General features: G+C 37.3%; 2 protein-coding genes across 2 annotated transcripts in view; one reads left to right on the top strand and one right to left on the bottom strand.

Moving 5' to 3' along the window:
* Nucleotides 1-21859, top strand: part of LECT2 (leukocyte cell-derived chemotaxin 2) — a 35082-nt gene extending 13223 nt beyond the window's left edge. Inside the window, exon 4 of the mRNA XM_011935256.1 lies at nt 21705-21859. Coding sequence (XP_011790646.1) covers nt 21705-21811 — 107 coding nt within the window. The 3' untranslated portion in view covers nt 21812-21859. The remainder of the gene's footprint in view (nt 1-21704) is intronic.
* On the bottom strand, nt 576-12444 carry FBXL21 (F-box and leucine-rich repeat protein 21). Its single transcript, XM_011935257.1, is given in 7 exon segments — nt 576-1377; nt 1738-1909; nt 4842-4964; nt 5427-5793; nt 6970-7089; nt 8533-8632; nt 12270-12444. Coding segments are annotated over 4 exon segments (1305 nt in total). The 5' UTR covers nt 5793; nt 6970-7089; nt 8533-8632; nt 12270-12444; the 3' UTR covers nt 576-733.
* Nucleotides 21860-24747: the final 2888 nt, after the last annotated feature.

Genomic DNA, 24747 nt, shown 5'->3' with positions numbered 1-24747 from the left:
TCTGGCACAGTTCCAGATCCATAGCAGGAGGCAGCAAATGCTGACTCCCTCCCAAACACATCCTGCAGCATTTACTGCTTTATTCAAATAGTCTACCAACTAACAATGAGAATGAGTATCTCTTCTCTTTTCACATCAGTATCATTATGAAATGAGTTAGTATTTTAAAATTTTAATCGAATGTCCATTATCTCTCAATATAATAAAGTAGAATCTGAAGTACGTTGGAAATTAGAAGTTATTTATTGAAGCACAAGATGATCTCATATAGTGCTAAAAATGTTATAATTAAATAAGCTTTAAAATATTTTATATTTTATAAAATATATTAATACCAAGATAAAATAGAATCAAATAAAACAATGTAATAAAGTAAATGACATAACTTACGGAATCCAAGTTCAATATTACACATTTACTTAGCAAGCTACAATATGCCTTCAAGGAAAGCTGAGAAATCTACTTAGAAACCATCTGCAGTTTTTGGCATATCAACCATCTAATCCACATACAGGGCTTGTGCCCTATTTACAGCAATTCCTTGCTTTTCAGATTTCTTATTTTTTTTTCAAATGTTTCTGCAGCAATCCATTAAGACAGTTTGCAAACAATCAAATATTTGACCTAAAATATCGCAGCAACACACTTTAAAATTTACATTTGCTTAGACAGAAAGCAGCTAATCATACTGATCTAAAAAAACAACAACAATTTCGGAATCTTTGGTAGCCAATTACCAGAGAGGCATCACATCAGGGAACCATACTCTTCCCAGGTATTTGGAGACTTCAGTGGGAATTTCATCTAGGCTATAATCCTCATCAGGGGTCAAAACTTCCCCCATTATAGAGAGCTGTGTTAGCCTTCTCCCATACAGTCTTACGAACTCGACGAAGGCACTGCAGCTGACTTCACATTCGCTGAGGCCCAAGGCTGTTAGGTTTGTACAGTGTTCAGCAACACAAATAAATTCATTATCAAGAGGCTGAAGACCATTAGCACACACCACTAACTCAATCAGTCGAGGACAGTTGAGACCTATCTGTCCTAAAACCACTTTGCTGACTGAACAACCAAAATAAAGGTGAGTAACAGGGGTTTCTTCTTTGAAGAACATCTCAAATTCCGCTTCACATAGAAAGAAGTACATAACAACATTAACTCTAGGGGAATGTTTAGTAAGTGCATCCCAACTGTGTTTTTTAATAGCATGAAATTTAATCTGTCCAGGATTTTCACTCACAACATCAATTCGAAGATGTTCAAGGTTAACACGAGTCTCGCTTGAGAGTGCAAGGAGAAGTTCATCAGTTAGGATGTAATAATTCAACGCCAGTTCTCTAAGGCCTTGACAATGATCAGCTACACAAAGAATTCCTGTGGGAAGTTGGGGAAAATTCTTAAGAACAAAGAATCATACTGATCCTAATACAGTATTTTGTAAATTTAAATTTGATATTAATTATTCATTAATTGTGAAAAAGCTATCTAACAACTTCTGAGAGCATGTCTGCCAGGAGGTATTAAGTATATAATGAAAATCATATGTATATATGTAAAATTAAAATATCTCAGGAGGTTACTATAACTATACCTTGCAGATTAAGAAATCTTTTGAAAAAACTTACTTAAATAATTTATGATTCATAGGAATATAATTTTCAAAAAGAAACTGCATCTGTATAGTTATTGTAATAAAAATATCATATCATTCTAGCTTTAAAAAATGTAACCCACCATCAGATGAAACATGAGGACAGTTACTCATTTTTAGAAGTCTTAGAGTGTCACTATTATTGGCCACAAGAATCTTCAATGAAGGATCATCCACCGGTGTATCTTCAATTTTGATTGATGATAATGATTTTGAATTGATAAAAACAACTGTAAGTGCTGACACAAAATGAGACTTGCATGGCCATAAGAAAAAATTATGAAAACATTATTTTAAAATGTACAGCTTTAAGAAATTCACTAAAACCATATCAATACATGCTAACGATAACATAGTAAGAACCATGAACATATGGCTGTTTCCACAGAATCATTTTCCAGTAGAAGATATTTTTATAATGAAGTATAGTTTTATACTTTTTATAATTGATAAATGAAATAGTGAGGAAAAAAGCTTCAAAGATTTCATAAAACATGTCTTCCGATTACTTCAATTAAGGATTTGGTTTTCAATATTAAAAGGACATAATTATTGTATATTTATTTCCTAGAACAGGGGTTGGTAGATTACAGACAACTTGCCAAATCCAGCCTATGGTCTGTTTCTGTATGGCTCACAAAGAATGGTTTTTGTATTTTTAAATGGTTGGAAAAATTATTTAAAGAATAGTGTTTTACGACATGAAAATTACATGAAACTTGAATTTCAGTATCCCTAAATACTGTCTGATGGGAACACAGTCATGCCCGTTATTTAAATATTGTCTGTGTATCTGTGTCTGCTTTCAGACTCCAGTGTTAGAGTTGAGTAGTCGCGGTGTAACTAGTTGGCCCCCAAAGCCTGAAATATTTGCTATCTGAATCTTTTTGACCCCTACCCTAGAAGAAACAGAATTTTTATCTGATTTATCCACTCCCATATGTCTAGCACCTAAAATAGTATCTGGCACATAGCATGGCAAATGGAGGATAAAAATTTGTTGAATGAATAAATGAGATTTTAATTCATTTTATAAGATTTCACAATCTTCAGTGACACCCTTTTCCTAGCAAATTATCCAAAGTAAATCCAAGTCTGTAAATGCTTTGAAGACTGACAGACTAAAGGTTACCTCTAGTTTGACCTGAAAATGAGTAGAACTTCAGAAATTTTCAGATTCAGTATCTTTTGGCAAAGATAGAAAGTCTGGAAACCAAATCTGTACATGATCATTTTTCCCTTTTCAAAATCAATCAAGTTGGATTCTACCAAGGGTTCTATTATGCCTAACAGAATGACCAAACTGGTTATAAATGTTCATTAATTTATAAGAAAACTTATTGATTTACACTAATTGTAAACTGGTTTACACAAATTTTGAAATGGTAGAAGGCTAGACTTCTTCAGTAAATTTTATGGTGCCAAAATTATTAGGGAAATATAAACACAAGGTTTAGTTTCCCTTTAATCAACTTTCAACTGACTGCTTTAGTCCTGAAGGACGACTTTAAAAACCATTAGAGTACATATTTCATTATAATAACAATGTATTACTTTAGTACTATTTATGCTTTATACTTTTATTTTTCCTTAGTTTACAGATTTAAAAAACTGAGTTTCAGAGAGATCCATGACCTTGCCAGAAGCCACAGAGCTCACTTTAAACAATAGAAATGAAGCTTGCTAATTAATTCCTGGTATCTAGCTCTGGTGACTGCATCAGCTAACCTAGAAGCTGGCCCTAGAAGCTGATGTGCAACATTAGAGACAGCTTTTAGAATATAAGAAGAATTTCAGGGTAATCTGATTCTGTAGTTCATAAACAAGGAAATAACTATCTAGAAGTGGTAAATTTCATCGGATTACTTACATTACTCTAATCCCTAAATGACCCATTATTTTCAGCCCATCCCTTTAGAAGATAAACAGGCCAGCAGAAATACTGGCTAGAAGAGTGCCATGACCCAGTTTATAAGAGAGATGCTGCTATTCCTCCATCTTCTTCCATAGGAAAATTTCCATTAGCCAGCTTTACCAACTACCATAATTTAATGCCCATCATATATCAGGCACTATTCTGACTCTAGGTTTACAATGGTAAACAAAATAGAATCTCTGCCTTCAATGAGTTTATGTTTGGTGTAAGGAGAAGAGAATAAACACATTAAAAATATAAGGTGGTTTCAAGTACTGATGAATGACACGAAGAAGATAAAAATAATGTAACAGTAGAGTACATTATTACTGGAGCAGGGGGTACCATTTTCACAGTTAAGGAGGGGCTCTCCAAGGAGACGGCATTCAGGTCGAAGCCTGAACGAGGAGAATACGGTATTAGTTTCTATGGCAGAGCGTTGCTGGTTGCTTCCTGGCAACCATTCTTCGTTTGTTTGTTAAATCAGTCCCAATTTTTAGCTGGGCACACTGCCACCCAGCTCAAAGATTCCCCAGACTCCCTGGAATCCGGTGTGGTCAGACTTAGAGGTAAACAGAAAACACTGTGTAGTACTTATGGGTGGTCTCCTTGATAAGGAGAAGGCACACCCTTCTTCCCCCATTTCTAACACCCTAGCCCCCAGAGCAAGGACATGATGGTTGGAGCTCAGATGGTCATCTTGAAGAAACACCTTGGAGAGAGTGGAGCAGCTGGAAGAAACCTAGGTTCCTACCACCTTCATACCAGCTATGGACTCTCACCTATCAATTTCTTTAATGTGAGAGAAATATACTTTGATCATGTTTTTAAGCCACTTTTCTTTTGGAGTTCCTACAGCATGAATGTAAACATCATGCTAACAAGCATAGTTCATTTAGTTAAATATTATATTGTTCCACCTCCAAAAGAGAGGCCACAGAATCACAGGAAAAACATCCACTATTGCCTCTACATGCTCTATGTTCAAAGTAACTACATAAATTGTTATTTAAATAGAATAAGCACAATATCCAAATTTTATATTAATGACACTGTGGGAAAAATGACTACAGTTACAAAATACATCTAAAGAATGAAAACATGCATAAACTATTTTTGCAAAAATAAGTGCTAGTCAACAGAAAACAGCTTGAAATAGTACTTTGAATACTAATAGGAGATGGTCTGTCTTTAGGAAAAAATGGCTTTTGCCTAGTTTGGCAGTCTTTAGGGATTTTAGTATAGCTCACCAAAAACGCGTAATATCCTTACCTCTGATACATTCATGAAACTTGGCTTGGCTGTTGAAATCAAGCCCAAGGTCTGGATGGAACAATTTACCAGCTGAGAGAGTATACCACAGGCAGCTTCTGCTGACTCGACACTACTGTCAACCTAGACAGACAATTTTTAATCTCAAATAATTTCCTGAAGATAATTTATCAGAAATAATGGCAATGTAATTATTTAGTAGAATTCAATTGCAAAATTTTATTCATTCCTTTGAGCTATTGTATAAATGAGTATTTTTTCTTCGTACAAAATGTCTCAGACTATAAAATGAAAAACAGATGATGACAAATTAGCTTTCCAAGCACTTCATATTTTCAAATCTTTTACAATTACCTGAATTTTAATAACAGCATACAAATGATGGAAACTGCATTTTAAGTTTTTCAATTACAGTTCAAGTTCTACACTTCAATCAATGCAAATAACTGTAGAAAAACAGGAAACCGCTTCGGATAAAATGCTTTGCAAAACTCACTGACTGCCTCAAAATAAGGCTCTAGATATACAAAAGCATTGTTAACAAAATATAAGTCATGGTTTCCATTTAATGCTTATTTTTCTTACCTTAAAGCTGACATATTGAAGATGGGCAGAATGCTTTTTAATGATCTGCTGAATGAGATCAGGATGAGTGGACTTAAAATATGAAGTAGCTGACTGGTTCAGATCAAATTCAAACTTTCTCCAAAGGTCAGGAATATGAAAAACTTCATTCCATCTCCTACATACAGAAGATGCACGGGCCCGATCTAGTAAAGGAAGATACTGAAAAATTCATAATACTACATGGTGAGGCAAACTCCCCCAGTCTAGATGAACCGTGTGCGTATGAGTCTGGTTGAGAGAAGAGTAGAACCCAAGTTTTGGCTGTTTCACTGCTCCTGACAACTGGACAATTTTATTCTCAACAGATAAACTGTTCCTCTTCATTCTGTAAACATTAGAAAATGTTCAGTGTCTGATAGTTTTTTCACATTTCCACCAAATATTGGCACTCTACCTGTACAGAATAACATTAGAAAATGAAAAATTGTTTAATTAATATAATTTTAGTAGGTATCTTCCACTTTCACGCATGGATAGGTGCTACCTCGTGCTGGGCATACAGAGATAAAGAAGTACAAACCTGTTCTCAAAGCCCTATGGTCAAATGGTGAAATACAGTGATAAATGCTAGGACCAAAGTTGGGATAAGTTTCAATGGAAAGAAAAGAGGATGCATGTGATTGAGTTTGTGTGTGGAGGAGGTGGCTTGGGAGGCTTCCAGGAGGAAATGTCCAAGGAAGCAGTGTATGTCCCAGGTTTTTTTTTTTTTTTCTAGTCAATTATTGTATTTTAATTTCAAAGAAGGAAGTATCACATTGTAATTGTGCTAAACAAACAAACAAAAAAACACATACACAAAAACCTGGGAGGTCTGGGAGATAGTAAAACACAATTAAAAGCATAGGTCTAGATAAGTCTCTACTCTGTTACTTACTAACCATATGATCTTGTCAGAACAAATTACTCTAAGCCTCAGTTTCCTCATCTCCAACAAGAAAAGTACCTATAAGATCAATGTGAGGATTAAAGTACCAGCAGATAGTTTAGTTGTAGTCTGTGTTGCTATATTAAATTGTTCAGTGCAGTTTTCTGAACTGTTTTCATTACTTAAATCAAAATTCTAACAAAAACTTAAATGATCTGCAACAATTTTCAGATGATAGCCAGGACACAGGAGCTCAGAGAAGTTAGATATGGCAGGGACAAAGTCTTAGTTCAAGCAACACACCTGATCCTCTCCAGTAAAGCAGCCAGGGAATGAGCGTTCTTACCCTCCAAACAGAAATGATGAATCTCTAGATACTAGCCAGCTTGGGACGCAACTAAGTTCTAGCAAATTTGAAGTCCAGATATGTCCAAGTATATATGGTCATCTTGTACATATATTTTATATAAGAATACAAAGTATTTTAAGTATACAATTATTTGAAAGGCAAAATAAAATAATGGTAAGAGTGGTTCTGAACTTTACTGAACTTTGGTTAACTATATAACCCTCCTTTAACCCCTGCAATATTAGGAATGTACACAGGGAAGATTCAGTGTCATAACTGAAACACACCTTGAAATCTAATAAAATATTTATGTAATAAGAAACTATCTCTGTCTTGTGATTCACTGTGTCTGATGTGACACATTTCTTAAGCACAACATAGAGTTTGATCCCAGAAGCAGGAATGACCTGTAAAGTCATTGAACACAATGAAAAGTCATCTTTAGGGTTTGGAAAACTGAAATGAGAAGCAAAAATAGTTACAAAGCTGCATCTCAAGCATCAGGCAAAAGAGCTACTACACACATTTTAGTCTGACTAAACCAGTTACAGGCATGACTCAGGCACTGTCCAGCAATACTATGTAGACCATGTGAAACTGCTGACTACCAAGAATTCAAAGCATATGCTATTTTAAAAGGCCTGATCTACTACTCTTCAGTGCTAACTCCTTAATACTGAAAGGTACAAGAACAGATGCTGGATTCTAAACTCTGATGTGGAGCATAGTCAATGACATTTTGCTTGTAACCGTATCATTTGGAAATCTACAAAATGGATAAATTCTCACTAAGTTTTTATAAAGAAGTTACTCTTAATAGAATCATTTACTTGAAAACCAGTGATGCTCACATAAAGACATCACTCAAATGCCAGGTTAGAAAACTACCTGGCAGTTCTAAACAGAGGGACTGTGCTATACATTAAATCTCATTGTATGTGGCATGGATTGTTAAAATTATTTAATAATATCATTAAATTGCCAATTCACTGATAGTAGAATCACAATAAGTAATTAGGGGTATTATATTAATACCAGTAACTTCTTAAAATCTAGAACTAGATGTACCATATGACCCAGCCATCCCACTACTGGGTATATACCCAAAGGATTATAAATTATTCTACTACAAAGACACATGCACACGTATGTTTATTGCGGCACTATTCACAATAGCAAAGACTTGGAATCAACCCAAATGTCCATCAGTGACAGACTGGATTAAGAAAATGTGGCACATATACACCATGGAATACTATGCAGCCATAAAAAAGGATGAGTTTGCGTCCTTTGTAGGGACATGGATGCAGCTGGAAACCATCATTCTTAGCAAACTATCACAGGAAGAGAAAACCAAACACCGCATGTTCTCACTCATAGGTGGGAACTGAACAATGAGTTCACTTGGACTCGGGAAGGGGAACATCACACACTGGGGCCTATCATGGGGAGGGGGGAGGGGGGAGGGATTGCATTGGGGAGTTATACCTGATATAAATGATGAATTGATGGGTGCTGACGAGTTGATGGGTGCAGCACACCAAGGTGGCACAAGTATACATATGTAACAAACCTGCACGTTATGCACATGTACCCTAGAACTTAAAGTATAATAAAAAAAAATAATAATAATATTTTAATTTTCTTTTAAGTTGTATAATCTTCAAAGCATAAAGATTATACTCATCCACAAATCAAAAATTTCATGTAATTTTACAGCTATGTATATTGTAAAATATATTTTAGACAAATTGATCTTTATTAGCTTGAAGACGTTAATCTGAACAGTCTAGCCTAAAGATATGTGACCATTTAAAAAGCTGATCATTTCTTTTTCAAGCCTTTCTTACCTAAGGAAGGCTTCCAGATTAGAGTTCACTCTAAACCAATGAAATGAAGCAATGGTTGCCATGGGGTACTCACCAACATCTATTTGATTTCACTTCTTATCTTGGTAAAATACCACAAAAACACATTCATCAGAATACATAAATAAACATCCAGTAATTTCTATGCTTAGGCTCTTTATATATCACTCTGTATACTGAAGGATTTTGTTAGGAAATTATTGATTCTAAAACTGTTTTTTGTTGTTGTTCATTAAAAAATTAGCCCCGCCAGGTGCGGTGGCTCACGCCTGTAATCCTAGCACTTTGGGAGGCCGAGGCGGGTGCATCATTTCAGGTCAGGAGTTCAAGATCAGCCCGACCTAAATGGTGAAACCCCACCTCTACTAAGAATACAAAAATTAGCTGGGTGGTAGTGGTGCACGCCTGTAATCCCAGCTACTTGGGAGGCTGAGGCAGGAAGGCAGCAGTTGCGGTGAGCTGAGATCACGCCACTGCACTCCAGTCTGGGCAACAGAGTGAGACCTTGTCTCAAAAACTAAAACAAAACAAAATAAAATAAAACAAAAACAAAAACAAACTCCAAAAAACTAGCGTGGTTAGTGGAAATCTTGTTACGATTCCCAGAAATTATTCTTGAGGCTCTACCAAGTCTATGGGTCAAAGAGTGAATGGACTCTAAGAATCCACATTTTAATTAATGTCTATAGAGAGACACTACAACAAATGTGAGAGAATTCATGACCACAATTATTTGTTTATAGGCTTTGTAAATCTTCCAGTTCCAGATTTTAGCAGCGCATAATACCATTACAGTTATAGTAAAGAGGCAGACGTGATTTTTATTATTTTATCATTCCCATATGAATATAGTTGGACTAGTCTCTGTTAATAGAATATATGCTTCATATTTAAAAATCATTTCATATATAGTGATAGAGATGGCATTGAAGTCTTTGAGGTTTGCCAAATTTCAGGAAAATGACTTGTCAGAGTTAGCAGGAAAGTCTATGAAAATTGAAGAAAATAGTAATATAGGTCTACAGCAGGATAAAACTCACAGCCTTGGCATCATGAATAAATGTCGTAAGGTAAAAATAAATAAATACATTCTACTACTTTTGTAAACCAAACTCAACTACACAGAGGAGGTAAACAAGGCAACCTATTAATTTACTAAACAGTTCCCTTAAAACTCTACTGTCTACCACCTGCTAATTTTCCATTTCTCTCTGAATCCAACTCCTAAAGCAGAACGGGGGAGGACAGGCTAGCAGAATGTGTTTGAGCTCAGGATCTACCATTTGATTTCCTCACTGCCACCTACTGTTCCACAGTTTTTCAGATAATGCCACGGTTGGCTGTCCTTCCTTTATTCCAGAAGTAGAGGGAAAGGAACTCCAGGGCACACTTTCAGTGAAACACCAAAAATAAAAGAAAGACAAGTTGAGTTACTAGTTATTCCTCAAATCAGGTAACACACAATTTTATTTAATGCAGAAACTTTTCTCCTGAGTTACACTTATGGCTAATTTCTGTGCCAATAGGCCATTCTTCATGTGAGAATACTGACATAATACTGACATATCAATAGGGAGTTGCTACCTAAGACCAATAAGAAGATAGTGCACCACTACTTAGATCAGTTCACTGAAGTCTTCTGAATCAGATGAATTACTTCTCTGGTTGCTGAAGGAACGTGGTGATGGCTGTCTCACAGTCACGAGAATGTTGAGGACAGGTCGGGAACAAAACCAGAATACAGGACCCCACCAAGTGATAAGCCATTCTTCCAAAAAGGGAGAAAAGAGAAAGCTGGATATGGATCTTCAGCACAATTTCAGAGTATGAAACAAGTTTATTAGCACTGAGGAGCTCCACTAACCACCTTAACTTAAATGTCTTTTTTGATGTGTTTTCTAATTTGGTAGATCAGGTGACCACGTGAATGGGATCTCTAAAAGTATCTTAGAGATTGCCCACAGTATTCTTGAGGGCAAGATTATCAAAGACAGATGAGATGAAGACTGACTGAACATCCACAGTCAACTCACTAAAGGCCATGGAAGCAGCTCTCCTCTGCACCATCACTAGGTTCTTTCAGATTGGTGAATTGAAAACCCAAAAGTTACTTTTAATAGTTTCAAGTTTTCAATGGTCACAACAATAGAAATAATAGGAGAATACTACAGATAACAGAATATAGATGCAAAATTATCTGAAAAGGGTGGATAAATGTGCTGGGAGCAGCAAAAGTAAACAGAAATAACGGTTAAATGTCCTTTATTTAATCTCCTTCCTAAAGTTTGACGATGAGCCATCAGATTGTTGCCCCAGGCAGATGGTCTATGTTAAGGAGTCTGGAATCCTAGTTACCAGTGCAATGGCAGGGAAAGCATGGCCTGGACAGGAGGGCCGAAGCCTCGTGCTCCAAAATACACGTAAAAACACACAGTTTTCCAACAAAAGAATGGGGCAACACCTCTTTCTACTAAATATAATCCAAGCAACGAACAAAACATAATTTGTTGGAGATGCTGTCAAAAAGATTTATGTACTTTGCAGCCCATAAGACTCTAAGTTCCCTTCTAAGTCTAAAAGTTACAATTCTTTTTAAAATTTCAAATCAAATAAAAATATCACCCAGGTATTAAGGAGACAAAAGATGAAAAATATTTATGTCAAATATTTCCTAGAGCAGAAGTTGCCATCTTTGCAGTGTTCTGGCATTTTGTCACTGGTTTAGCAATTTTCTACACTCAAGTCTCTCTGTGGTATCAGTACATATCTATTTAAGAAGAAAATTTTTACTTCCTAATAAACATAATATGTATGCTTATTTTTAAATAAATCATATGAAAACTGAAGTTTTCCAAATATATGTAGATTGAAAACACCTTTGGAGACGCAAGGGGCAAAGCTGAACTGGGCAGTCTGTGAAAATCCCTGAATGAGGGACGCCAAAGGCATCTGTTTCTCTCTCCACATCGACCCCAAAGTCGCGTCTCCGACTCTGGAAGGGAAAAGGGAGAGGACAGCAAGCAAGGCCCATCCGCGGGGAGGCCTTCCAAGCCAGGGGGAGCCCGCCTCGGGCTGGGCATGCTAAGGGAGCTAACAACGAACACAGGTGTTTCCAGAAATCATTTTTGCAAGATTTTTCCGGGAGAAAATAATCATAATTTCTTCTTCAATTTCTTATTTTGGAAGCGTCTTAAGAGGCACACTCGCCAAAGACAAAGACGGAACACCTTAAAGCGCACAGATGAGCGCTTTCAACTCGCGAGAAGGCTACTTTTTGACATTTCTTTGTGGTAACTATCAACTCCTGCGAAGTTAGCTGCAAGCAGTCGTGCAAAAAGCAACCTCGGGTATCAGTGATCACCGGACGAACGCCGCCCTTTCTAGGCTCACTCCACCGAAGAGCCAGACGCGCGGTTCATGGGGTGGCCGGGTGGGCGCCCAGCATTGCGGAAACCCAGCCCCGCGAGAAAGCGGACGCCCTGGGGCTGCACTTGCACTTCAGCACTGGGGGCCCGAGTCAGGTCCCGCTCACCCCGGCTTCGGGGGCGGCTGGGCCCGGGCGGCTGAAGCGGTCGCTCTAGGGGGCACTGGGCCGCAGGCGACCGTCCAGACGTGGCGCAGGGCGCGAGCACAAGCCTCCCGGGCCCAAAGAGGGCGCCCATCCCGCCCCACGTCGCCACCGCCGGCGGTGCCCCTGCGACACCCGAAAGATGTGCTACCTTTCAAGGGTTTCCGCGCGTGCTCGGCGTTCGCGGGCCGGGCCAAGGCGCTGGAGTCCGGCGGTCCGGTCGGCGCCGTGAAGGGCGCGAAAGACGCCGGCTCCGCGCACTGGGGGCGCAGGAGCGCCTAGGCGCCGGGGTGCGCGCAGACTGCAGCGGCCCAAGGCTCCGCCCCGCCTGGCCCCGCCTCGCACCCTCTCCTCAGAGGCCGCCTCCCACCGCAGGCCGCTGTGCTGGAGCTGGCGCCCACCTGGCACAGCTCCGAGTCACGCACGGCGATCTGAGCCCCCAGCCCCTCCTCCCACGGGCCTGCGGTTCCGGGAGCGCCCCTTAGGTAGCATGTGGGAGGCTTCCTGCCTGCTGGTCTTCAGCTAATTCCTCGTGGCCACCTGCCTGTGACTCCAACGCTTGTGGTTTTTGGGACTTACTGCAGGTGAAGCGCATCCCTTTATCAATGCACAATTGCAGGTGACCCTCGAGCAATGGGAAGAGAGGTTAGGGGCGCCAAACCCTGCACAGTCGATCGGGGTATAACTTTTGACTTCCCCAAAACTTAACAATTAATAGCCTACTGTTGACTGAAGCCTTACCAAGAACATAAACTTTGGATGAACACGTATGCTGTATGTTATATGTATTATGTACTGTGTAATATAGTATCTGCAGTATGGAAATCCATGTGTAAGTGGATCCATGCAGTTCAAACCCGTATTGTTCAAGGGTCAACTGTCATTGAAAGGAACCGTCTACATACCAAGTGATAACAGCTCAGTGTGAAATGTGTGTATATCACCTCTCCTTGTTCGAGCTATACAACTCAGCCCCCAGGTATGATCACTCAGTAGTTCACTGTGTAAACTACCAGACCAATACGCAAACAAGTATATAATGATAGATAAGGATTTTATTTTTTCTTGTTCACGTTTTAAAATCTGAGATCAAGCTATACGTAACTTTCGGGAACTTACTCTTTTGCCTACTGTCAAGGATACAGTTCATATTGATACACAGCTTCTTTCATACTTTTTTTCCAAATAGCTTTATTGAAGTATAATTGACAAACTCTACATACTTGCAGTGTAATTTGACAAGTTGTGACACCGTTGAAACTACCACTGTAATCAAGATAATGAACATACACAAATCTCCCAAAAGTTTTCCTATTTCGCGCGGTAATTCTTCCTTCCGGCTCCTCTCCTTTCTGCTTCGTGACCCTATAGATTAGATTCTGTTTCTTATTGTAACATAAATTGAACCACACAGCGTGTACTCTTCCTTGTGGTCTAGCTTTTTGCACTAAGCATAATTGTTTTGACATGTCTGTGTTGTTGCCCATATAATGTTCATTTCTTTTTATTGTCAAGTAGCATTCCATTGTATGGTTATACCACAGACTGTTTATGCATTCATCTCATGACAGAAATTTGGATTATTTCTTGTTTGAGGGTGTTATACATAAAGCTGCCTTTACTTTTCAATTTTAAATGGATATATGCTTTCACTACTCTGGAGTAAATATTAATACCTAGGAGTAGAATAGCTGCATTGTATGATAGGTCTATGATTAACTTTAAAAAAGGACTGTCAATATGTTTTCCAAAGAGGTTGGACTATTTTACATTCCCACCAGCAATGTATTAGAGTTCTAGTTTCTCCACCTCCTCACTCACACTTGATATGACCAGTCTTCTTAATCGATAGGCATCTAGGGGCATCACACTGCAGTTTTAATTTGCATTTTCCTAGTGAATAATGAATTTCCTAGTGAATTTCATAAGCTAATTTACCAACTGAACATCTTCGTTGATGAAGTGTCTATTCAATGTTTTTGCCCATTTTAAATTGTTTTCTCATTTTTGTATTTTGAGAATTTTAAAATATATTCTGGATACAGGACTTCTGCCAGATATGTATGATTGTGACTATTTTTTTTCCGAGTCTGTGACATGTCTTTTTTTTTTTTTCCTTGAGATGGGGTTTCGCTCTTATTGCCCAGGCTAGAGTGCAATGGTGCAATCTTGGCTCACTGCAACGTCTGCCTTCTGGGTTCAAGTGATTCTCCTGCCTCAGCCTCCCGAGTAGCTGGGATTACACGCATGCACCACTGTGTCTGGGCTAATTTTGTATTTCTAGTAGAGATTGGGTTTCTCTATGTTGGTCAGGCTGGTCTCGAACTCCTGACCTCAGGTAATTCGCCCACTGCGGCCTCCCAAAGTGCTGGCATTACAGGCGTGAGCCACTGTGTCTGGCCTCATTTTCTTTTCTTTCCTTTTCTTTTTATTTTTGAAACAGAGTCTCACTCTGTCGCCAGGCTGGAGTGCAGTGGCTTGATCTCGGCTCACTGCAGGCTCCACCTCCCGGGTTCAAGAGATTCTCCTGTCTCAGCCTCCCGAATAGTTGGGATTACAGGCGTGCGCCACCATGCCTGGCTAAGTTTTTGTGTTTTCAGTAGAGACGGGGTTTCACCATGTTGGCCAGGCTGGTCTTGAACTCCTGACCTCAAAGGGATCCACCCGCCTCAGCTTCCCAAGGTGACGGAAATTACAGGCATGAGCCATGGCGCCCTGTGCCAGCATCATTTTCTTAATGGTGCCTTTTGAAAAGCAGAAGTTTTAATTTTGATGAAATCCAGTTTATCAATTTGTTTTTTTATGGATCATTTGTTTGATGTTAAACTTAAGAAATTTTTTTCCAAGTCAAGGTCACAAAGATTTTCTTTTGTATTTTCTTCTACCTGGTTTATAGATTTAGATTTTGCATTTAGGTCTATGATCTATTTGAGTTAATGTTTGTGTATGGTGCAAGATAAAAGTCAAGGTGTATTTTTTTCATGTGCAGGTTGCATCCAATTTACCTAGCACTAGTTGTTGAAAAGGCTACTATGTTTCTCCATTAAATTACCTTTTGCACTTTTGTGGGAAATCAGTTGTCCATGTATGTATAGGTATATTTGCAGACCCTCTGTTCTATTTCGTTAATATATTTTCCCATCTTTACACTAATCACATTGTCTTGATTTCTGTAGCTTTGTAACAAGTATTTGTATTGAAATCACATAGTTTTAGCCCTCCAGCTTCTTCTTCAAAATTGTTTTGTCTATTCTAGATTCTTTACATTCCTGTGTGATTTTTTTAGAACAAGTTTGTCAATATCTACAAAAATATTGCTGGGATTCTTAGGGAGTATTGGCATCTTTAAAACGTTGTGTCTTCAACAAACATGATTGATAGAGCACTCTTATTTACTTAGGTCTTCTTTAATTTCTCTCAACAACATTTGCAGTTTTCAGGGTATAAGTCTTACACACGTTTTGTCAGAACTATTCTTAGATATTTCATAGTTTTTAAATGTTATGGTAAATAGTATCGTTTTTTAAATTTTAATTTCTATTTGTTTGTTGCCAGTATGAAGACATGCAATTGATTTTTTTATATTGGTCTTGTATCCTACAACCTTGCTAAAATCACTTATTAGTTTTATTAATAGACATTTTTATTAGAATCTAATATATTCCATTGGATTTTCTACATAGACGGTCATGTTGTTTGTGAATAAAGACAGTTTTTCTTTCAATATAAAATGCATTTTTATTTTTTTCTTTCCCGATTGCACTATATCACCAGTACAATGTTAAATAATTAACATTAATAATGAGATATATCAATGACACTCATTGGTTTGAAGACTCCTTATTTTTAAGAAGTGAATTCTCCCCAAACTGATTTCTACATCAAGGTGAGAACAGACTCTTTTGTCTTGTTCCTCATCTAAAAGGGAAAATGCTTCATCTTTAATCATTGACATATTGCATGGATATGCGTATTGCATAGATGCTCTTCATCAGATTAAGGAACTTCTCTTTTATTCCTACTTTGCTGAGAATTTTTAGATGAGGAATGGATGTTAGATTTTGTGAAGTACTTGTGTGTGTCAATTGAAATAATCTTATTGTTTTCCCTTTTAGTTTATTAAAATGATGAACTACATTGATCTTCAAATGTTAAACCAACCTTGCATTTCTGGCAAAAGACTTATTTTATCATAATTTATTATCCTTTTTACCTGTTGTTTGAGTCAATTTCCTGAAATTTTGTTTAGAATTTCTGCATCTAGGTTCATGGGGGATACTAGGTTGTACTTTTCTTTTTTAGTAATATCTTTGTAAAATATTGATATCGAGTAATCCAAGCCTCATAAAGCAAGCTGAGAAGTATTTCCTCCTATTCAATTCTGGAAGAGTCTATATAGAAATGGTATTATTTATTCTGAAATGTTTGGTTGAATTCACTAATAAAGCCATCTGGGTCTGGAGTTTATTTTGTGGGAAGGCTTTTAACCAGAAATTCAATTACTTTGATAAATATAGGGCTTTTCTTCTATTGGGTTAGGTTATCTATTTCTTCTTAAAGGAGCTTTGGTGTTTATATCTTTAAATAAATCTATCCATTTCATCTGGATTGTTAAATTGATAGACATAACATTGTTTATAATGTTCTCTTATTTTAAAGTCTGTGGTATCTATAATGATGTCACTCTTTCATTCCTGATGTTGGTCATTTGTGTCTACATTCTTTTTTATCTGATCAGTCTGGTTTAAGGATTATCAATTTTATCGATCTTCTCCAAGAACCAGCCTTTGGTTTAATTAATTTTCTCTATTATTTTTTCTGTTTTATATTGCATTGGTTTCTCTTCTCATCTTTATTTCCTTTCTTTTGAATTTAAATTGCTATGTATTTTTTAGTTTCTCAGGGTAGACTCTGAGTTCACTGATTTGAGACCTTTCTTCTATTCTAACATAGGCATGCAGTGCTATAAATATACCCACAAGTACTGCCTTAGCAGCATATTGTCAATTCCTAAGCTCAGGGTGTCCACTAAAGTTAGTCTGGATTCCCCCTCTCTGTGTAGCAGACTAGACATTCTTTTAAGGCAATAAAATAGGGGTAATCATAGGACATATCTCATTTGTTTCTTATCTCTTGGAGATCTTTGTCTTTTGTTGCCTGATGTCTTGTTTCTTAAAAGTATTGGGGCTCTGAACATGACTCCAAAGTGAAGACCTTAGAAGCAGCCTCAAAAGCAAAGTTTCTCTCTGATCTTTTGCCCTTCTGTCTCTCACCCCTCATACTCCCATGAGGCAAACCATAAAAACTAGAATTCCTCTTCCCCAAGGTGGGTCATAGAAACCAGAACCGTTTTCCCCCAAAGCCAACCATAAAACCTAAAAATGTTGCTCTAACCTTCCTCTGCCTTTTTGGGTAATAGCTGGCTATAAAGAAGTTAAGATCCTCATTCCAGAAGGGTCTACCCTATACCCAGGAAGAAGAAATGCTACAATATTTCTTCTTCAGGAAGAACCTAATCAAACAGAACTTGCTAGGTTTTTCAGCCTATTACCATTAGCTTATACACTTTTGTTTATCTAATTACATTTCTATACACTGTCCCTGCTTCATCAAACCTAAACAAAAATCAGATAGTTCCCCTGTACCTTTGTGTCTTTGTTCTGAAGATTCCCAGATCACATAAAGCTATGATCAAATAATTTTGTTATGCTTTTCTCTTGTTAACCTGTTGTCATAGGAATGGATGTTGGCTGTGACCTATATAATGACAAGGAGGAAAAAGATCATTCCCTTTGTGTTCCTACAAAAGTCATTGTTTCAAATACTTTGTGTATTGTTTTTTGTTGATTTTGTTGTTTAGTTGGTTGGTTCTGGTTTTGTGCTTTTGTTCTTTTATGCAGAGGGACAATCTATTTCTCTATCTTGGTTGTAATGAGAAATCTCTTCCTCATACTTCATAATGGCCAAATGAGAAATTTCCTTCTATGGAAACATTGCAATTATTTTAACCTTCTTCTATTGCTGGATGTTTAGTTTTTACTATTATAAAGTAGGCTGTGAAGATCATGTATCTTGGTGCATTTCTGTGAATATTATGGAAAATTTTTCTAGAATTTTAATTATTGATATAAATATGTTAGATTTTGATAGAAAGAACCATACCTAAAATGATGTTGGTCAGATAATTATGATATACTTTACAATACAGGAATACACAATATGCCATTTGTGATACAAAAAAGAACATTGTTGTACAGATCTTTTAAAGAAAGTATTATTATTAAGCTTTGAGCAAACAAAGATTTTGGTTAAGTCAGAATAGGCTAGATTATGCTGAAATAACAAACGGCTGTGATTTAATGCAAAAAAGGTTTATTTCTCAGTCATGCTACATTTCTGTCACAATTCAGCTAGAAGCTCTCGTCCCTGTTGTATTCATTCTGAGACCAAGGATTTTAGAGCAGCCACTGTCTGGAAAAATAGTCTGTGACCATGGGAAAGACACACTGAGACGCATATACCACACCTTAACTTCTAACTGTATGTCAGTTCTGTTCTTACTTCATTGGCCAAAGCTAGCTAAAATGACAACACCTAACTTAAATTAGGTGAGGAAGTGCTGTCCTACCTTATGCCTGGAAGAAGAAACCTGGAATGTTTGGGAACATCTGTACTGACTGTTACAAGTAAAATTGTGCAACAAAAATTACACTAAAAATACTTTCACACATAAAAAGATGTCTCAGTTTTGGTGGGGTGGGTGGGGGTGTGGTGCACGTTGGACATTTCTGGGAAATCCTCAAGACAGCTTGAACTTTTGACACCAACTTCAGAGCTTATGGATTAAGATCAACCTCAAATGTGACAATTTGTCAGAAGGACTCACAGAACTCATGGAAAGCTGTTATATTCATGGTTGTAGTCGATTACAGTGAAAGGATACAGATTAAAATAATCCAAGGAAAGAGAAGCATGGAGAAGAATACCAAAAAAAAAAAAAAAAAATCCATATGTAGAGCTTCCAAGTGTCCTCTTCCAGCGAAATCATGAGCAGCGTTAAATTTCTCCAGGCAACAATGTATGGCAATACACAATGGAGTACTGTCAATCAGGGAAGCTCTTTCATGTTGTCGTTGGAGGTTGGTCACATAGACATGGTTGACTGCCTGTGTGTGGTTGGTCTTTAGTTTCCAGCCTTCTTCACCCCTGAGGTCAAGGTGATATCACATAGCCCAAAACCTCCACCATAAACCACATTATTAGACTGTCCCATGTGGCCCGAGGTTCCCAGGTAAACAAAGACACTCCTATCAGGTAAGACACTCCAAGGACTAAGATATCACCTCCTAGGAGCCAAGTGCAAAGTCAGACCTCTCTTTGGATAAGGTTAACTCTTTACTACACTGGGATCAAATTGTATTTGACTCAACATCATTTCAGAACTCTACAATGAAATTGTTTATGTATCTTATTGTAAAAAGAATACAGGTAAACTCTACCAATAATATTTTCTGTTTAATAAAGAATCTTTATTTTTGGCAGTGTGGTGAGATAAAGTAATGCTATACAGGCATACTTCACTTTATCACACTTCTCAGATGTTGTGTTTCTTAAAAATTGAAGTTTTGTGGTAACCCAGGATCAAGCAAGTCTATTGGCACCATTTTTCCAACAGCATGTACTCACTTTTTGTTTCTGTGTCACATTTTGGTAATTCTTGCAATATTTTGAAGTGTATTATTATTATAATATCTGTTATGGTGATCTGTGATTTGGGATCTTTGGTGTTACCATTATAATTGATTTGGGATGATATAAACTGCACCCATATAAGAAGGCAAACTTGATAAATGTGTGTGTTCTGAGTTCCACTCACTGGCTGTTTCCTCATCTCTCTCACCCTCCTTGGGCGTCTCTATTCCCTGGGACACAACAATATTGAAACTAAGCCAATTAATAACCCTACAATGGCCTGTAAGTGTGCAAGTGAAAGGATAAGTTCCATGTCTCTCACTTTAAATTCAAATCTAAAAATCATTAAGCTTAGTGATGAAGGCATGTCAAAATCTGATATACGCTGAAAGTTAGGCTTCTTGTGTTAAACAATTAGCCAAGTTGTGAATGCAAAGGAAAAGTTCTTGAAGGAAATTAAAAAGTGCTACTCCAGTGAACACACGAATGACAAGAAAGTGAAACATCCTTATTGCTAGTATGGGGAAAGTTTTCATGGTCTGGACAGAAAATGAAGTCAGCTATAACCTGCCCATAAGCCAAAGCTTAATCCAGAGCAAGGCCCAACCTCTTTAATTCTATGAAGGTTGAGAGAGGTGAGGAAGCTGCAGAAGAAAAGTTTGAGATTAGCAGAGTTTGGTTCATCAGATTTAGGGAAAGAGGCCATCTCCATAACATAAAAGTGCAAGGTGAATCAGCAGATGCTGATGGAGAAGCTGCAGCAAGTTATCCAGAAGATCTAGCCAAGATCATTGATAAAGGCAGCTACATTCAAAACAGATTTTTAATGTAGATTAAACAGTCTTCTGTTGGAAGGGAATGCCGTCTAGGACTTTCATAGCTAAAGAGGAGAAATCAGTGCCTTGTATCAAAGCTTCAAAGGACAGCTGGCCTTTTTTGTTAAGAATAATGTGGGTGGTGACTTTAAATTAAAGCCTATTTACTATTTACTATTTACTATTCTAGAAATCCTAATTCCCTTAGGAATTATGCTCAATCTGCTCTGCCTGTGCTCTGGAAATATGACAAAGCCATCTGTTTACAGCATATTTTACTTTGTATTTTAAGCCCACTATTGAGCTCTACTTCTCAGAAAAAGAGGCCTTTCAAAATATTACTGTTCATAGACAGTGCTCACCCAGGAGCTCTGATAGAGATGTACAAAGAAATTAACATTTTCAAGCCAGCTAACACGATATCCATTCTGCAGCCCATGGATCAAGGATTGACTTCCAAGTCTTATTATTTAAGAAATATATTTTGTAAGGCTATTGCTGCCGTAGATAGTGATTCTTTTGATATATCTGGGCAAAGCAAATTGAAAGCCTACTGGAAAGGCTTCACCATTCTAGATGCTATTAGGAACATTTGGGCTTCATGGGAGGAGGCCAAAGTATCAATATTAACAGGAGTTTGGAATAAGTTGATTCCAGCCCAAATGGATGACTTTGAGGGGTTTAAGACATCATGGAGGAAGGAAGTGCAGTTGAGGTGGAAACTGCAAGGGAACTAGAGTAAGAAGTGGAGCCTGAAGATGTGACTGAATTATTGCAGTCTCACAGGAATTGAACAGATGAGGAGTTGCCTCTCATGGGTGGGCAAAGAAAGTGGTTTCTTGAGATGGAGTCTATTTGTGGTGAAGATGCTGTGAATGTTGTTGAAATGACAAAGGATTTAGCATATTCCATAAACTTAGTTGATAAAGCAGTGGCAGGGTTTGAGAGTATTTATTCCAATTTTGAAAGAAGTTCTACTGTGGGTAAAATGCTACCAAACACACTGAATGCTACAGAGAAATCTCTTGTGAAAGGAAGAGTCAATCCATGTGCAAACTTCACTGTTGTCTTATTTTAAGAAATTACCACAGACACCCCAATCTTCAACAACTACTACCCTGATCAGCCAGCAGCCATCAACATCAAGGCAAGATCCTCCACCAGCAAGAAGATGATGACTAACTGAAGATTCAGATGATGGTTAGCATTTTTTTTGAGTAAAGCATTTTTAAATCAAGGTACATAAAGATTTTAAACATAATGCTACTGCACACTTAGACTACAGTATAGCATAAATATAACTTGTATATGCACTGAGCAACCAAAAATTCATATTACTTGCTTCAATGAGATATTTGCTTTATTGCACTGGTCGGGAACTGAACCCACAATATCTCTGAATCATGTCTGTATTAGGCTTAAAATGTAAACTGCCCACTTCCCAGAGAAAAGTTCAGGTACATTTTGCACATGTTTCCCCTTGGACACTGCAAAACACCTTGGCAGCATAAAAAGACACTGTAAGATTTCCCTCTGTTCTAATTCATCTCGTTTGAACCTGCAGTGGACTTAATTATGTCCTGAAGATTGATCATATTTTTCTTTTAAGCATTTGCTTTTTACTATTTAAAATATAAATGGCCTATTATCTAAATAGGTCAAGAATTTTTGTCTGTGCAAAAATCTCTCAAGATTTTTGAGATGCAGTTTTTATTTCATATTTCTTTAGATTCATTTTTCCCTAAAGGAAATTAGTAAAGGAGCTATTTAACTTTGCTTCAAGATTAAGGCTATTCATTTTAAAATCACAAATCCAGCTAGTGTGTCTCTAAATGCAGAAGAACTTGCTGCCCTTTGCACTGTATCCACACTATGAGGCCATCGTAAATGGGGAATTATGAAATAAGCATTTCTAAATGGGTCAGGTTTAGTCGTCCCTGACAACATTGATTCAAAGCTATTACTCTGTGTTGAAAAGTGAATAAAGTCAAGGGTATTGTATGGAGCTCAAGATTTCATTAATAACGTGTTCTTCTGGTTTATGGTAGACTTTTTTTTGCACAGCTTCATGGATCTGAAGTTATCACTTTTTAAAATAAGGAAGAAAAATGATTTTTAACCTATTGCTTTTCCTATTGCTCTTCTAGTAAAGCTTTCACATTGCAATGCATTTAAAATAAAATGTAACATTGAATCATGTTTTCCAACTTTGCAGATTACTTGGTTTTAAAACCTGAAATTCAAGGAAAATAATTCTACAAATATATTTTGTTTAAAAAGAAGCAAGTGATTTTATTGCCATGTTTAACCGAAAATTTCTTAGGAATACTTTGTTAATCTTGAGATAATTTTCTGTAGTCATTTTATTTATGAAAGATGAAACTCTGTATTATTACTTTAATTATCAGCATAAATCTGGGATCATCAAGAGAAACAGAGTTAGTCATTCAAAATCACCTAGTAAAAGTAGGTTAGTAAGTCATGTTTTATAGATGTCCTGGTGATCAATCATTTTAAGGTGCATTTCAAAAAGAAGTCATTAACAAAAATAAAAATTTCTTAGTTTTTTGAGCAAAAGGAAAATGTTAACACAAAGATATTTCCTATGAAGAACAGGGAATTGTTTCAAGCTACTAAATTTTGATTTGTTTGTTTATGGCATGTCCTCCTATGTTAATTTACAATCTATGAAAACTGACATATTTTAAGATTAAAAATTAAGAACTTAAAATTAAATGGTTTCATTTAATTTGCTTTACTGGTTCTAGAAAGAAAACGCTCTGAAGTGATTTTTTTTTTTTTTTTTTTTTTTTTTGAGACGGAGTCTCGCTCTGTCGCCCAGGCTGGAGTGCAGTGGCGCGATCTCGGCTCACTGCAAGCTCCGCCTCCCGGGTTTACGCCATTCTCCTGCCTCAGCCTCCCGAGTAGCTGGGACTACAGGCGCCCGCCATCTCGCCCGGCTAGTTTTTGTATTTTTTAGTAGAGACGGGGTTTCACCGTGTAGCTCAGGATGGTCTCGATCTCCTGACCTCGTGATCCACCCGTCTCGGCCTCCCAAAGTGCTGGGATTACAGGCTTGAGCCACCGCGCCCGGCCTGAAGTGATTTTTAAAAAAAGATTATCATTAATTGAAGGAATATACTGTATTACCAATTACCCTAAAATCATAAAGTAGAGTACTTCCCAGAGTAAATAGAAAAGAGCTCCAATAGCTAATGGATATAATATTTAAAATGCCATAGGATAGTGGTATACTGCCAGCAATCCCACCAATCAGTGCCAACAGAAATAGGGCAACTCTTTGTAAACAAGGTATTGAGAAGGCTTTAAGAAATCAGACTCACTGACATCAGCAAGGTTTACCAGTGAAGGACTATGCAGCCAATCCAGGACGGGGAACAGTGCAAGAGAACAAACTGTGGGCCCCACACTTATACGTACAATGCGGCTAAGTGCTTGCAACAATAAATATTTACTACTGGTCATATCATCTCTGAACACACCAGCACCTACCACCATGTCTTCTAGATGGTGGTGTTAAAGTTATTACAAAAATAGAAATTAAAATAGAGGACAGGATGTCTGACTTTTACAGTTCCCAGTACGGACTCCCTGTTTTGAGTAAAATAATAAAGAACAGCACTTGTAGGGAGAAAGGCATTCTCAGATTTTTCACGTGCATTTGAATTTGAACCTTACAAAAATGGGATGAGGTGTGCAGAGCATGTACAAATAAAAATTTAAGTGAAACCTACTTAAAACCTGCCTGACTATATGAATATCTGGCACTTGGAATGATGTGGGCACTAAGATGGGCTTTGAGAAAAAGAATGCGGAACATTTTGTGTCACGGGAAAGATTTCTTTCCAGAAGTGGGGAGCAGATCTTGTGTATGAAGAAATATTTTCTTCCCACAATGATGATCCTCAGCATATGTATTCAGTTCGGATTGAATCATAATCAGAGTCGACTTTAAATTCCCACATCCTTGTCAAGCATTGTTGCCCTTATATTTAATAAATAAAGTCTTTAGAAAAAAACTTTGATATTTATTTTTCTTTATCAACATTTATCACCCATTCTTACTTTTAGGGAACTTCTCAAATTTTTGAAAGGAAATCA

The sequence above is a fragment of the Colobus angolensis genome, unplaced genomic scaffold, assembly GCF_000951035.1.
Source record: "Colobus angolensis palliatus isolate OR3802 unplaced genomic scaffold, Cang.pa_1.0 Scaffold142, whole genome shotgun sequence".
Classification (NCBI taxonomy): Eukaryota; Metazoa; Chordata; class Mammalia; order Primates; family Cercopithecidae; genus Colobus; species Colobus angolensis.
This window is presented reverse-complemented; position numbering and strand designations above follow the sequence as displayed.